Source organism: Choloepus didactylus, chromosome 3 (assembly GCF_015220235.1).
Source record: "Choloepus didactylus isolate mChoDid1 chromosome 3, mChoDid1.pri, whole genome shotgun sequence".
Taxonomy (NCBI): domain Eukaryota; kingdom Metazoa; phylum Chordata; class Mammalia; order Pilosa; family Megalonychidae; genus Choloepus; species Choloepus didactylus.
The window spans coordinates 27,233,234-27,250,189 of NC_051309.1; the positions used below are offsets into that span (position 1 = coordinate 27,233,234).

The 16,956-nt window shown below is 36.6% G+C and overlaps 1 protein-coding gene across 2 annotated transcripts in view; it reads left to right on the plus strand.

Annotated features, from left to right (window-relative positions):
- RBPJ (recombination signal binding protein for immunoglobulin kappa J region) overlaps positions 1–16,956 on the plus strand; it is a 128,392-nt gene that overhangs the window by 49,092 nt on the left and 62,344 nt on the right. Inside the window, exon 2 of one of the 2 annotated variants that reach the window (XM_037829531.1) lies at positions 6,794–6,976. The exons of the other annotated variant lie outside the window; for it this stretch is intronic. Coding sequence (XP_037685459.1) covers positions 6,960–6,976 — 17 coding nt within the window. The 5' untranslated portion in view covers positions 6,794–6,959. The remainder of the gene's footprint in view (positions 1–6,793; positions 6,977–16,956) is intronic. 2 annotated transcript variants of the gene reach the window in all.

The following is a 16,956-nucleotide window of genomic DNA, read 5'->3' on the forward strand; positions in this document are numbered from 1 at the left end:
TGCAAAGTTGACATTCATTTGTCCTCCCTCATGTAAAAAGATTCTTATATTTGTACCTTTAACTACAGTTATTGATCACTAAGTTTCACAGAGTTACACAATCCCAGTCTTTATCTTCTATCTTTCCTTCTGGTGTCATACATGCCCCTAACCTTCCTCTTTCAACCATACTCACAGTCATCTTTGTTCAGTGTACTTAGAATATTGTGCTACCATCACCCAATATTGTGCTCCAGACCTCTCTCTCCTGACTTTTCCTATCTGACTGTAGTGCCCCCTTTAGAATTTCCTGTAGAGCAGGTATCTTGTTCACAAACTCTCTCAGTGTCTGATCTAGAATATTTTAAACTCCCTCATGTTTGAAGGACAGTTTTGCCAGATACAGAATTCTTGGTTGGTGGTTTTTCTCTTTCAGTATCTTAAATATATCATACCATTGCCTTCTCACCTCCATGGTTTCTACTGAGAAACCCACATATAATCTTATCTAGCTTCCCTTGTATGTGATGGATCGAATTTCTCTTGTTGCTTTCAGAATTCTTTCTGTCTTTGACATTTCATAATCTGAGTGTCTTGGCCTCGATCTATTCGGATCTGTTCTGTTTGGGGCACGCTGTGCTTCTTGGATCTGTAATTTTATGTCTTTCATAAGAGATGGGAAATTTTCAGTGATTATTTCCTCCATCATTTTTTCTGCCCCTCTTCTCATGGGACACCCAAGACTCGTATATTCATGTGCTTCTTGTTGTCATTCAATTTCCTGAGACACTGCTCATATTTTTCCATTCTTTTTTCTTTCTGTTCTTTTGTGTGTAGGATTTCAGATGTCTTGGTTCTCCAGTTCATGAATCTTTTCTTCTGCCTCTGCAAATATGCTTTTATATGTCTCCATTGTGTTTTTCGTTTCTTATATTGTGCCTTTCATTCCCATAAGTTCTGCCAATTTTTTCCCACTTTCGATTTCTTTCGTACGTTCGCCCAGTGTCTTCTTTAAATCCTTCATCACTTTGCCATATCTTCCCTCAACTCATTGACTTGAATTTTGAATTTATTTAGCATATTTGTTTGAAGGTCTTTAATTAGTTGTTTGAACCCCTGTATCTCATTTGAAGTGTATATTTGTTCTTATGACTGGACCATATCTTCATTTTTCCTAGTGTGACTTGTAGTATTTTGTTGTCTGGGCATCTGGTTTCCTTGATTAACCCAATCAGATTTTCCCAGACCAGATGGGCCCAGGTCGCAGGAGGAAAGTGTAATCAGTATCACATTTCCCTGAGGATGAGATCCAGCAGGTTGTCAGAGTTTTCTGTGAGGCCTGTAGATTCTGTGCTTTTCCTATCCTGTCCAGCAGGTGGGTGCTCACCTGCCTGCAGATCCCCACTGGTGTAAAGAGGTGTGATTCCTTTAATTCCCTTTGGACCCTGTCCTGACCAGGGGCCTAGGGTGTCAGAAGCCAAGCTTAAGTTGTTTTTCCCCCCACCCTCCTTGCCCTGGGGTCTGAATTCTCTGAGGGAGGGCAGCCACCTGAGCTGGGCCCTGCCCACCCTTTCCTTAGGGAAGATATACCTGGCTATTTACTAGTTGCTCTAGAGGACTAAGTAAATTCCACACCTTTCTATGCCACCATATTGCCTGTTTATTTGCTTTTAAGTTACATATGAATGTGTCTGGCTTCTTTCACTTAGCTTAATATTGTCAGCTTATTATATTGAACATTGAACTGCTGATACCCCCAGGATCTTCTCCTGAGGTCTTTATTACATAGCAACTTTGTCCTTTTGGTTGCTTAGGGTAGAAACCTCAGGGAATCACCATTGCTTTCTTTCTTTTTCTTCAGTTCCACATGCAGTATGTCAGCAAATCTTGTTAGTTTTGTCGTTAAAATATATCCAAGATGTCCTCACCTCTGACCATTTCAATTGCCACCATCCTGGCCTAAGCCATCATCTTTAACCTGCATTGTGGAAATAGCCTTGTGACTGGTCCCCCTGCTTTGAGCCTCTTTATTTCTCAACACAGCAGCCAGAACTATCCTGATGTTCCTCTGCTCAGAATTTGGAGTAAAAGCTCAGGACCTACACAGTCTGTGGCATCCCCCCAGACATGCACATACATTATCTCTAATCTGCTGCTGCTCTCCTGTTGTTGCTGTGTTCTAGCCATGCTGGTCTCCTCACTGTCCTTGAAAACATGCTTCTACCTCAATGCCATTCGCCCTGCTATTATTTCCTCTGCATAGAATTCTTTCACCACTTCCTTTGGATCTTTACTTAAATATCATCTTGGTGAGGATTTATTTAAAATTGCACTGCATCTCCTTGTCTTCCCTAGCCTTTCCTACTCTGTTTTTCTCTATAGCATTTACCACCTTTTGACATTTTAGTTACAAAGTTAACTCCAGGAAGCCAAGGGTTTTGGTCTGATGTATACACTGAGGTATCCCAGTGCTTAAAATAGGGCTTGCACATTGTAGGTGATCAAATATCTGTTGAACTAGTGGGTTTGTTGAGAGGGAGAATACTTGAAGACATGAATTAGAGCCACAGATGGACTCATCATCCACATAACTGGGATGGACACAAGTGTGGACATTGTTTTAAAACCAAAGCATAAAGTATTCCCTGAACATTAAATTTAGAAATCGTAGGAAAATATTTTATTTATTTTAGAATTGCAGCATTAGCAGTAACTATTTACCAGATTGTGCTTTCAAAGTCAGTAAATGTTTATGCCAACTGTGGTGTGCAATGTTTTAAATGCTTTCATCTACATTATCTCATTTAAGCAGGATTACTCCAGTTCTGTTCTGGTGTCATCTACAGAGATGTTCTGATTTATCAGAATTTACACAAGTCTCTAACCTTTGTTACCTGACTCCAGCTCCAGATCTTGATCAGCACATTCTTTATCACTCCTGACCATATAATCTTTTTTTATTGTGGTAACATATACAACATAGAATTTGCCATTTTAACCACTTTTAAGTGCAATATTTAATGGCATTAATTATATTTAAAATGTTGTGCTGTCATCAACACCTTCCTTTACCAAAACTATTTCATCATCCAAAACAGAAATTCTGTTCCAGTTAAGCAGTAACTTCTTCCCCCCTCTCTGAGCCTCTGGTACCCTGTAATCTTACTTTCTGTTTCTATGAAAGTTTTTATTCTAGACATTTCATATAAGTGGACTCAAACAGTATTTGTCCTTTTGCGTCTGGCTTATTTCACTCAGTGTAATGTTTTCAAGTTTCATCCATATTCTAACAGGTATCAGAACTCCATTCCTTTTTTATGGCTGAATAATTGTATGCATGTAACACATTTTGTTTATCCATTCATCTAATGGTGGGCACTTGTGTTGGTTCCATCTTTTGGCTATTTTGAATAAGGTTGCTATGAAATTGGGGTATAAGTACCTGTTTGAGTCATGGCTTTCATTTCTTTTGGGTGTACACCTAAAGTGGAATTGCTGAGTTATATGGTAATTGTGTGTTTAACTTTTGAGGAACCACCACATTTTTTCACGACTGTTGCAGCATTGTATATTCCTCCCAGCAATGCATGCAAGTTCCAAATTCTCCACATCCTCTCCAACACTTGTGTTTTTTTTTTCCATTTTTTAAAATAATAGCCACTCTAGTGAGTATGAAGTGGTGATTCATGGTTGTTTTGACTTGTCTTACCCTAATGGCTGATGATGTTGAGCATTGTTTAATTCTCTAAAACTGCTAAAAATGCAATATACCAGAAGTGGGCTGGCTTTTAACAATGGGGATATAATAGCTTACAAGCCTATGGCTCTGAGGCCGTGAAAATGTCCAAATCAAGGCGTCATCAACACAATACCTTCTTCCTGAAGCCAAGCTGCTGGCAATCCATGACTCCTCTGTCACATGGCAAGGCGCATGGCAGTGTCTGCTGGTGTCTCCCTTCTCTTCTTGGTTTTGTTTCTTCCAGTTTCTGGCTTCAGTGGTTCCCTCTTTGTTTTTTTTTTGGCTTTCTCTCTCTGTGTGTAGTCCTGTCTCAGCTTCCTTATCTCTATTTCATCCTTTTTATAAAGGACTCCAGTAAGAGGATTAAGACCTACCTGGGACATGCCCCAACTGAAATAATCCAATCAAAAGATCCCACCCACAGTAGGTTTACACCCATGTGATCTTTTGGTGTCCATTAAGCTTCAAACTCTTGTGGTTATTGGCCATTTGTGTATCTTCTAAGGAGAAGTGTATTCAGGTCCTTGGCCTATTTTGTTGTTGGGTTGTAGGTGCTTTTGAATATATTTTGGATATTAAATCCTTATCAGATATATGGTTTCCAAATATTTTCTCCCATTCTGTAGGTTGTCTTTTCACTATCTTGAAAATGTCCTTTGATGAGCAGAAGTTTTAAATTTTGATGAAGTCTAATTTATCTGTTTTTGTTGCTCATGTTTTTGGTGTCGTGTCTACATATAATCTTTCAAATCACCAAAATTTACAACTTTTGTTTGTTTGTTTTCTTTAGCAGCTAAGCTAAAGGAGAAAGAAAAAGATAGGGAGAAGCTCAACCATACCCTTAAACATTTCTGTAAAAATAGGCATAAAAAGTACAAAGAGAGTAAAGGTAAATTTGATTGAGGCTTTTTAGCATTTCTTGCTTAGTGCCCTCTCAAATTCTAGAACGGGAAGAAGCTTCTATAGATTTGCTTTGTTTTCTTTAATAAATGTGTAGTAGTGCTACTTTAAGCATTACCACCAGATAACTTTTTAAGTTGTACTGACATGATCAAATGATCAGTTTAAAAAACTTGCTGTGGCTGTACTGATTTCAGTGGAAGGGGGTCCTTGTTTCTCTTCTTGGTTAGTGTCTTCCCACCTACTCTGGTAGAGTACTTATCTAGATGCAGTTGTTCCACCAGCTTTCTGAAGTGACCTACATTTTGTAATCTGCATAACCCACAACCTGCAGTAAATCTGTATCTCAGAAATATATGTTTTCTGACAGTAGACTTGAAAGGTTTTCATCCAGTGAATCTACACTTTGAAACAGGAAATGGTTTCAACTTTATTCTCAGCACTTGATTTTTAGCTATAGCTGGGAAACTTATCGTCTTCCATTCCTTGTATATGAACCTTCATACGAGCTGTTCTGCGTGCCTGGACTATAACTGAACATCACTTGTCATCTTTCTTTGGAGACCGTTTTTTATAGCTTACTTTTTTTTTTTTTAATTTTTTTTATCTTCATTTTATTGAGATATATTCACATACCATGCAGTCATACAAAACAAATCGTACTTTCGATTGTTTACAGTACCATTACATAGTTGTACATTCATCACCTAAATCAATCCCTGACACCTTCATTAGCACACACACAAAAATAACAAGAATAATAATTAGAGTGAAAAAGAGCAGTTGAAGTAAAAAAGAACACTGGGTACCTTTGTCTGTTTGTTTCCTTCCCCTATTTTTCTACTCATCCATCCATAAACTAGACAAAGTGGAGTGTGGTCCTTATGGCTTTCCCAATCCCATTGTCACCCCTCATAAGCTACATTTTTATACAACTGTCTTCGAGATTCATGGGTTCTGGGTTGTAGTTTGATAGTTTCAGGTATCCACCACCAGCTACCCCAATTCTTTAGAACCTAAAAAGGGTTGTCTAAAGTGTGCGTAAGAGTGCCCACCAGAGTGACCTCTCGGCTCCTTTTGGAATCTCTCTGCCACTGAAGCTTATTTCATTTCCTTTCACATCCCCCTTTTGGTCAAGAAGATGTTCTCCGTCCCACGATGCCGGGTCTACATTCCCCCCCCAGGAGTCATATTCCACGTTGCCAGGGAGATTCACTCCCCTGGGTGTCTGATCCCACGTAGGGGGGAGGGCAGTGATTTAACCTTTCAAGTTGGCTTAGAATAGCTTACTTTTATTAAAAATTTCCTGACCAATCATCCTAAAATACTTCTAATTGCTTTATATTAGTAAATATGAATGAGTATTTATTGAAAAGTTTTCAGTTTTGCTTTCTTTATGTAGCTTGCGTTTTCTTTCTTTCTTGTAACTTGAGATAAAAGCAGCATGAATTCTAAATAGATCTAAAATGTGACGCATATACTTCTTACCATATCACACACCCCCAAACCATTTTAATAGTGCATTTTTGTTTTGTTTTGTTTTATGTTAGTAAGGGGTGGAGGGGGGTTGTTGAGGAGGGAAGAGGGTCTGATACAAACCAAGGCAATCCCAGAGAGGCAGTAAAGCTTGATGGTTAGCCAGGAGTTTATCTATATGTATGCTATTAGAAGTAGGCTTCAGAAACGGGAGCTCTTTTCAATTTAATGGCTAACATGGAGCTAAAATGTTTCAGTAATATTAACACCCGAAGAGCGATCTTTGAAGGAACCCCTCCCGTGTCTGTATTGTACAGGTGTATGGGTGATTTCCAGCTCTCTTTCAAAACAGAATAGGGTAGTTGGTCATTCTGAAACTGACCTGGCCTCTACCAAGTGTACAGACCTATTTTTATAGGTTATTTTCATTCCTTGAGAAGAAAACTGAAGAAACAATTGGGGCAAAGAAATTTGTGGAAATTTCTAAAGTAAGATCTCAGTAAAGCAAAGGTCATTCTGACCAGGAAGCTTGTATTCCTTCCCATTCATACAGGAGTTCACATTGAAAATGGAAATGTTGCATAGTAGTAGCAGCAGTGTCTTTGTTTTTTTTTTAGTCATGGCAGCAAATAAACACAGTGCACTAGTGGTTTACCATACCAACACTTAAGTCCTTATTTTTTGTTTTTGTTTTTTAAGTTATTGAAATTATGAGACTATCATTCAAATGGAAGCATTATAGTTCTTCGGAGCCATTATGATCTCAAAAGGAAAGGAGAATGATAAAGATACACTGGCTGAGGTGTTTTGAGGTGCATCGAAGTGTTCCAAACTGTGGCTTACCATAACATGTTCTTGAAGTACCATGGCGTGGATTAAAAGGTATGCTTTAGAAATCTCCAGTGACTCAAGGTCATAGCTAGAATGAATGCCCATATTCTCTATTTAATTATTGCATACTTTAAGATATTTTAATATTTAGGTAATAGATTTATTTATGGATTTATAGCAATAGTATTTACGTAAACTGTATATCACAATCTTTATGATTCAGTCTTTTTTTTTCCCCTTTTGATATAGGGTTGTAGTAGGCACTCAAGTATGTATTTTCACTAGATTTTAATAGTAATGGGCTGTAATTTCTGTCACTGAGTAGTTTAGGGATTATTCATGTGTTTGTATGTAAATATCTTTCTGATTTAGATCATAGACTAGTTTCTCTGCTTTTGTTTCATGGTAGCTTGAACAGGAAGCCGTTGGATAAGTTCTTCAGTTGAGGTATTAATTTGACCAAACAAAATTATTTGGGCATTTATGGGTTGTACTTATTATTGTTTTTTATAAAGAATTTTCACTGAGTGGAAATTTGTGATTCTTTATTAATAGTATTATTGTTGTTTGTTCACCAGTGTATTTGTTGCAGTTAGTTATTCATGTGTGTGTGGTATATAGTTCCGCTGTTATTTGTGGTTGTTAGTAATAGTGATTCTAGGCTTCTTAATACGCACTTAACTATCAAAACTCTTTTAAGGTTCTTATGTTCATAAGACTTTGAGTGGTGTAGTCAAAAGCAGTTTTTAATTATTGGAAACTTGGAAATTTTCTACTTTTCTACATTGTGTTTGCTATTAAGTATTTTCTTAAAGGTGATAGTAGTGAAACAACCCCTGGGGGGAATGTTGAGTTCATTAATATTATATCAGGTTCACAATTCTTTATCTTTAGGGAATGATGGAAAATATTTTGAGAAAATAGAGATTAAATCATGGATAGATAAATTTAATAGAAGTACACTGGCATAGTCCATGATTTATCAATTAGGCCACCTTAAGATCCTTTTGGCATGTTAGCAGTTAAATTCTTTGTGGAATTTAGTTATTAAATTTAAGAAAAAACTGCTTTTTATTAAATTTTAGTCCGTAATGACAGAGATCTAATCAAGTTCCAGGGTAAATTCAACTGCCTATTAACCAGGGCATTCATTCGGTTCAACCAGTCATTTCACATCCCGTGGCACAAAATGGTATCTCCCCACCAAAAGATTTCTGACATAATGGATTTGAGATGGTGACTGATTCCCATATTGTTTTCAAAATATACTTTTCTATATTTGCTACTTCAGCTTTAACATCTCTTTTTGGAGTAGAAATTGGGCCTCTCTTTGCTTGGTTTTGACTCCACAAAGGACTCTGATTCACAGCCAGAGTTGGGAACTCCTGATCTATTTGGAAGAGTTTGTAGCTTAGTGGTTAAGAGCTTACACTCTGGGGTCAACAGACTTGTGTTTCAAATATAACATTTTCTCTTTTATCTTGACAGGTTGTGAGAATGACTGGGGAAGGGGGAATATATATGTATACACACACACACACACACACACACACACATTTATATAAATTCAAATATTAAAAATATAAAATACACAATTGCACAAGTATATTATGTAATTAAATAACATTAGAAATTATAGTATATTATATATATAATTGTACATACATACATACATAGTTCCGGACTGGACATGTAGAAAGCTAATGTTAGATTGACAATGTGATGATTACTAAATGCCAGAAATCAGGAACTTTCTCTTTCTCTCTCTCATTTTGTTTTCTTTTTTAATTTTTTTGGACTTTTTCTCATCAAAGAGAAAAAAGAAAGGGTGGCCACTAGAGATTGGTAATTTATCGATAGACCCCTTATCCTGCAAGATTGATTTGTATGTTCTCTAAAACTGTATTTTTAAAATTACAGGTGTCAACCCATTCTTTAGTAGGCCAGGAAATCAGTTTAGTGAATTATGACTATCATTAAAACATATATTAGAACAGAAAATAAAATATAAGAGTTCATTGAATGTAGCAAGGAGTTTTTTAAACATTTTGTTTCCTTTAAAAAAATACTCAAGCAAAATATATACACAATGTATATTAGGTCGTTTTAGTTCCAATAAGTGTATGCCACCCGTAGTCACAAATGTCCCTCAAAAGTGATGTTAGTTTTATATTGCTATGCCTTTCTGAGAAATGACCAGGATAAGTTCTAATAACATACCATACCCTCTGCATTGCCTTCAAAGGGGATCCTTTCTGTTAGAAGTGAAGATTATTACAGAAGACTATCTAGGCATGGAAGAGTAGGAGAAGCAGCAGCTTTTGAGTGGCACTTTTGAGTGGCACTAATCAAGGCTATTTTATCAAGTAGGGTGACCCAGTATACTGCCCTTTGGCATACATTATGGTGTTTATCGACTCCTAGTTAGTGGTGTTCAAGCTGCCAGTGTCAGTCCATCTAGAATCAGTTTAATAAGTTGTTACCTTTCTTAAACAATCAAAAAAACAAACAATCAAACAAATAAAAAACAGAAAGGAACCGAATAGAAAATGTTATGAACGTGTCACACAGTATAGTTTTGTGAAACTTTTGTTTCAAGGGTATGGCTATTTATCTGAGCTGGATTGCAATGAAAAATGTATTTTTTACTTTGGGTTGTCAGAAAAAATCATTGGAAAAATCACTGTCCTGGATATTTAGAAAGACCTAAGTTCTCGTGATAATCTACTGGGAGAGTGGATGAAACTCCATTTTATAAATCCACATTGCCAAACTGAACTCAGCCACAGAAGCCTTCAGATAGGTATGACAGTTGTCAGTCTTGCTAACAGTTACTTAGCTATGAAACCTTGTTTTTGCTTTTTGTTGTGTTATTGTTTTATGAACGTGTATGTGTTTTTTTCTATGTGTTTGCTCTCATAAGTATTTAAAGGCTCGTAGGTAAAAAAAAAAAAAAAATTAGTTTTTCCTAGTTATTGTAGACTTTATTCTTATTTTGCATCAATGAAAGTTACCCATGCAGTTAAAAGGTACAAAAGATACTGATGACAGATGCTAAAACCCACCCAATCCTTCTCCTTTCTTTATACACTAGGACTTTATTCATGTAATAGGTGTTTCTTTAATTCAAAACGTCAGTAGAAAGCTTAATGTTGCAAAAATAATAAAGCACAAATCAGATATATTACAAACATTTAAGGTAGTCAAATATTAGAGCTTCTGTTTTTGTGAGGATTTCTATAATATTCAAAATTTTATTTTTGGGGAATTACTGCCTGTGCCTACCACAGTGTCCTCATAACAGCAGATATTTGCTTTATAGATTTATTGAGGATGATTACAAATTTCTGGTGAACATTTTAAAATAAAATAAGGTTTCAAAGCAGGGCTCTATAAACATATGTATGTGTCTAAAATACAGTTTGCTCCTCCCTAGCCAACAATAAGGGGATGAAGACTCCTGGTAAAATTGTTTCATAGCAGTGGAATTTGTACGTTAGTTTTCTACATTTGGGAGATGAAAAAAATGGAAGAATTCTTTGCCCAAAGAAGAGGGCAAAACATAATAATAATTCATCCTTCTCTGCAAATTGAGTTAAACCTGCTTAGTTCCTGCTCTGAACTGAGTGTGCTATGCTCCTTACAAATCATGTTTTGATATTAGAGAAGATAAAGAGCCAAGCAGTGGGTTAACTACTCTGATAGTTATTGCTTGTCATTGCGCTGATGTGTGCAGGCATATGTTGCTAGTGGTGGAGGCAGTGAATGAGAGCGTATGGGTGGGAAGGTTGAATTCCTTTTTTCCTTTGTTTTGTTTCCCCAAGTTTTTCCAGCCCTTACCATCCCTTGTTCTTCCCCAGATGACCCACTTCTTTCTATTCTCAATAGCATTGCTTCGCTTGTCACTATAAGAGATTTTGTTCCCTTCAGTCATGTTTACACCCTTCTGACTTTGTCACTTTCTACCTCATGCTGGTTATCTTCCCCGAGTGCAAGGTTTCATGAAGTCAGCACTTTGTGACACTAGTTGCTTCAAAGCTGTACCCTTTTCTTTGGTTATCATTGTGCATGATAGCAACTCATCTTTTCTTTTGGTAGATTTTTTTTCTCCTAAAGTGTAGTTTTAAAAGAAACTAAACCACCACATTCTAGTTAAGTTGGCCCCCAAACTGAGATCAGTGACCAAATGTGACACCCCAACCCCCACATCTTGGATTGGAACAAAGCATATCATAAGTTACTTTATTAATTATTAAATAAGATTCTAGTATGCTTTGGTTGTTAAAAAGAAATTGAAATTACCTTCCAAGAATGGAAATTAGCTGCTTGAGACTATTTTTGTAAAATTCAGTTTTACTGAGATATATTCACATACCATACAGTCACCCATGGTATACAATCAGCTGTTCACAGTACCATCATATAGTTGTGTACTCATCACCCTAATCAATTTTTGAACATTTTCCTTACACCAAAAAGAATAAAAATAAGAATAAAAATAAAAGCAAAAAAAGAACACTCAAAGCTTTCCACCCCCATCCCATCCCATCCTATTTTTCATTTAGTTTTTGTCCCCATTTTTCTGCTCATTTGTCCATACACTGGATAAAGGGAGTGTGAGCCACAAGGTTTTCAAAATCACATGGTCGCACCATGTAAGCTACATAGTTATGCAGTCGTCTTCAAGAATCACGGCTACCAGGTTGCAGTTTGACAGTTTCAGGTATTTCCTTCTAGCTATTCCAATAAACTAAAAACTGAAAAGGGATATCTATTAAGAATGCCCTCCAGAATGACCTGTTGACTTCATTTGAAATCTCTTAGCCCCTGAAACTTTGTTTTGTTTCGCTTCCCCCTTTTGGTCAAGAAGATTTTCTCAGTCCTACAATGCTGGGTCCAGGCTCATCCCCTGGAGACATACCCTGCGTTGTCAGGGAGATTTACACCCCTGGAAGTCAGGTCCCACATGGGGGGCGGGCAGTGAATTTCACCTGCCTAGTTGACTTAGGTAGAGATGGGGGCCACATCTGAGTAACCAAGAGGTACTCTGGGGGAGACTCTTAGGCACAATTATAAGTAGGCTTAGCCTCTCCTTTGCAGTAACAGGCTTCATAAGGGCAAACCCCAAGATCGTGGGCTCATCCTACTAAATTGTTGGTCCGCAATGTTTGTGAGAATATCAGTAATAACCTGGGTGGGGAAGTCCAACATTTCCGCATTTTTCCCCCAGTTCCTCAGGGGGGCCCTGCAGATATATTTTTATTCTCTGATCAAATTACTTTGGGATGTATTGGGATTTCATACTAACCTGTACAAACCTCCCAGATTTCACTTCCTATTCAAAATCCCTGTAATTAGGCTGTTTGAATAGACTGACAATGCAAGTCAGATTACTTAGTGTGCTACAGAAAATATAGATCCTGCACCAAGTAAACATCTCTTCCCTCGGTGCTTGAGACTATTTTAAAAAGATGTTTTAGATTCTGAAAGTAAAAATTTTTTTAACGTTTTGCCAAATGGTGGTATTGTTGGCATTAGGAATTGTTGACATATTTGTTGATATTAGGAATTTTCTGAGGCCAATTTATAATTTATTACCTTGAAGAACAATACTATTTTGTACGTCCTCAGGGCCTGGGTTATCTATTAAAAGAGTACTTTATTAAGTCCATCTCTAGTATGAGCCCAATTAGAAAGTGGAATATGCTGTCAGTTATTGTGAAAATCAGGTGATCTGTTCCTTAAAAAAAAAAATGTACTATTAAACTTTTAGGGGATTATAAGGAAAGTACATAAATGAACAGGAAAGTGTGCATGCGTCCTTTCCCCGAGATGCCAAGCTTGTTGCTTTAATAAGGAATACAGTTTCATTACAGAGACCTTATCAGTGATGTTGCCAGGTGAGCTCTGTGAGGCTCTGCAAGCTGATGGAGGGGGAGCTGCTAGTCAGATAAGTCTTTCTTTCCACAAGTCTTGGGGAGCTTACCTTAACAACTAACATGTCAACATATTACCTTTAGAAATAATGACTGAGAAAGTGCTATTTAGGGAAACAGTGATCAGGGAGGGTCACTGACTCCTTTTCCTTCCTCTCCCCTAACTTGTTATAATGAATCCTGGGGAATAACTATTTTGGTGGGGAAGGTAGGGGAGAGAACTTTTTCGAAATATTTGTTTTGATCGAGTGCTTTTGTGTTTTGTTTATCACAAACAATGGGTAATGAAGGTGATGAGAATATAGGTAGAAGTGCTGGTAGTAGTAGCTAAGCAGCTAGATTAATTAAACACACATGAGATTTGCTTTATTAAACTCTTTTATCATTGAAATTCCTGTGGAAAACTAACTTGTGAGAAATTCTAGTCCAGGTATAAGAACAGGTAACTTAAATAAATTTTAAACAGGGGTGACATGGAGCAGGTGGGATCCTCTGAAAGGCGGATCATTTGAAATAAACACTCTTCTCCTCACTGCAGAGAGCCAATTTTCAGTCCCGGCCTTAGCCCCCCCAATCTCTTCTCTTCCTTTCCTCTTCCTCTCCCCTGCCACCATATGAAACAAGCTTTGTTTTTTGTTGTTTTGTTTTATTTTATTTTGTTTGTTTTGACTTCTGTATCACCAGCCCTTGAGATAGTGACAAGTACTCAGTAAATATTTGTTGAATGACTGAACTTCATTTTTGATAACTGTATCTGTTTAAGACATGTATCTGATCTAACCTGTTATGGCTGAACAGTCCATTGTCTCATAATACCAACCTCTTACTTAAGTGTACTCTCTTAATGGAGAGAATAACTGGATATGTAAGGAAGTGATCTGACTTTGAAATGACCTTAGCTTCTACAGTTTTGCCATCAAGTTCTTTTTTGAGTTGGGAGTTGTTAGGTAAAAGACAGAAAATTTGAGCCACATAATAGCTAACATTTAATGAGTACTGTATGTACAAGGTGTCCCTCACCAAGTGTTTTACGTCTATTAACCCAATCTTCACAGCAATGCACCAGATTGTTATAATTAACATTCTTATTTTATAGTTGTGGAGACTGAAGCTCTAGAATAATTGTGAAAAGGCTGCAGCATTTTTCTGTTAAAAAGACCTGGACATTTGAGGAGCAATACGTGAGAATATGTGGGAATAGTTTATATAACAATTTAACAGGTTTTTCTTACAATAGGTAGATAAATCTAAGTGTGAGTTTATTTATAGGGAAGGAATGATTGTGATCTATGCTCATATTCCATGAAGAAAAGCTTTGTATTCAACTAAAACATTTTCATATTTGAGATTGACCAGGTTTGGTTTGTTAAGGAGGGAGACAGTTGCCCTTTTATGGCCACTAGGCACTCCAGTGCTTGCTTTTACTTCCCTTGGTGGCTCTAACACTCCCACTTCCCTCAAGCAATCTTTTTCCCTCTTTTTAATTGCTCTCTTGTGTACCCATGTTGTCTCCCTTCCTCAGTTCTCTTATTTATTCACATTCTGAATAAACAAAAGAATTTTGCCCTACATTCTGCCTGTTTAGAATAAGAATAATATGTGAACGGTGCTTTTGAGTCAGGGAAAACAAGCAGATCAAGTGAGAATTAAGCTGACCAATAAATACCGGCCAGGATCAGTCGGGAGAATGCTATGAAAATAGTGAAAAACTCGGAGGTCCTAGAAGGTTGTCCAAAAGTTAAAGAGGGCTGACCCAGGACAGTGAGGATTCCTCTGTCAGAATAAAGAACTTGTTGTGTATAATGACCAGAAAAACAAGATTAGTTCTTGAGGAATACTAGAACCAAGGCATCGATGGATAGCCAGGGAGAAAATTAACAATTAGAATGACTCCCCTTCAACCTTGGTTTTTCATTCCAAAGCTCAAGTTTATACTTAGAATTAAAGATTTCTTTTCATTCTTAAACTTTGTCACAACAGAAGCTGTTGCCAGTAGGTATTTTGAACATTTTTAAAGCACATTTAACTAGCTGATTTGTTAACTGCAGCATTATTATTCTTACACATATGGGTCTTACATTTGATTAGTTTGATTATTATTTGATTATTTTTATTACAGTAAATTTTTATTGCTTGGGGAAAATTACTAGAGATCTGCTATGGTATATGTAGGTTACCTGATCAAAATTGGTTTAGACTCAACAAAACTATATGAAGGAACATAAACTTCTAAGGACCTCTTCTTAGATACATTGCTTATTGCCCCCCATTTAGACTTTGATATGGCTTCTTCAGAGAATCTTTCAAGAATGTGGAAGTATCAGCTTCCCTCATTAAGGATTGCTGTTTTTGAGCAAGTAGCAGTAATAATTTAGAGCATTGTATCCTTGCAGGTCATTCTTCATGGAAAGGATTATATGGCTTTATTAATATGAGAGGAAATTAATCATTTTCATTTTAGCTGTTTGGATTTGGTAAAATAGTTCCCCCATCCCACCCCATTTCCTATTGTACAATTTGTAAATTTAGCATCAGTTCATTTGGGGAGATGATATTTACAGTCTTTTTCCTCCACTATAGAAAGTAAGTTATTATTTCAGATCAGTTTGTTCATAATTGTCATTTAATTCAAAATAATTGACCTAAATAATGTATTTTGAGCTACAATTCCATGATAATTTTTTTGTTTGTTTTTGTTGCCTTTTGTCTTTTGACAGGGAGCTTACTGTTATTATGTTTCATTCATTTAGTGAGCAATTATGGTTCAATTCATTTAGTGAGCACCTACTGTTTACAGGTTTGTGTTTTGAAATTTAATGTTAACATTGTACACTTGAGCCAACTTTAATGTGAATAATACAAGCTTATAGCTTTGGCTGTAATTCTGTAATATGAAGTTCTGCCTTTGTTTTTGTTTCTTTTTAAATAATATTTGCAAAATTGAAAAATCTGGCCAGCATAAAAGTTACAGCCTAAAAAACCCACTGCGTTCCTAGATCATTGTGGAAATAAGTTGGCGCTTCATTCCTAGGATACTTAGTTATAATTCCTTAAAGGCTCTGGATTTGACTAAGCTTTGGAGTTAGCACAGTCAGATTTTCCTGACTTAATTAGCCTTATAGCATTGCCTCACATTCTCTACTTGTATTACTACAATAATTCATTCTTGGGAATCAACAGTTTTGATTGCTGAGAAATAGTTTACAGGTAAATAAATGATGTTTCTGAAACATTAAATTCTCAGATGATAGGTGTTTAATGGGTTAAGGGAATGAAAAGTGAATAGAAAATAGTTTCAGTGAATTGGGGAAAAAGTTATTTCGGGAAGGCAAGGAAGATAAGTGGTTTAAGTACGAGGGTATGTATGGCCTCCTTATATACTTAAATGTGGGTCTCTTTATCTTCAAATATTAGTGAATTAGTGTTTTATCAGAGGTAGGGGATATGCCTACTTGTGATGTTCTGAACTTCAGTTCTGTCTTCTAAGTTAGGAATAATGCCTACCTCTCAGGGTTGTTAATGAGAATTAAATGAGAAAATAATAAAGATGTTACTATGCATGTTGCTATCTGCTGCTTCTCTTTTCTGCTACATAAGGTTAATTTAGGAGGCTATTTTGTAAGCAGTGATGAGTGCTTGATCTAACATGAAACCAGGGAATGGAGACAGAAGATAATTTGGAAATACAACTGATAGCATTTGTCAAGGAATTGCTTGTGGTTGAGGGCAAGAATGAGGGAAGAGGTCAATAATAGTAGTATCATAGAGAGGAGAGAACTTCACATTTGTTTAGGGAACATGCATATTTAGAGGGTGGTGAGAGAAATAACATTAAGAATTAAAGTTTTACAGTGGAGCTGCTCTTTAAACTATTAAAATAGAGCTATCTTATAATCAAACATTTGGTGTTGGATTTTAGACGGTTATCTGGTTACATAATTTAAATTCATATCACAGCAAAGTGCCAGTAAATATCTAACATGAATGGCCCCAAATGTGTATGTTAAGGCTGCACATTATTAGCCTTATCATTCTTTCTGCCATCCCTACTCAAATTCCCTAGGCTTTCCCTCCTGTAGTCGTGCTCCACCGTTA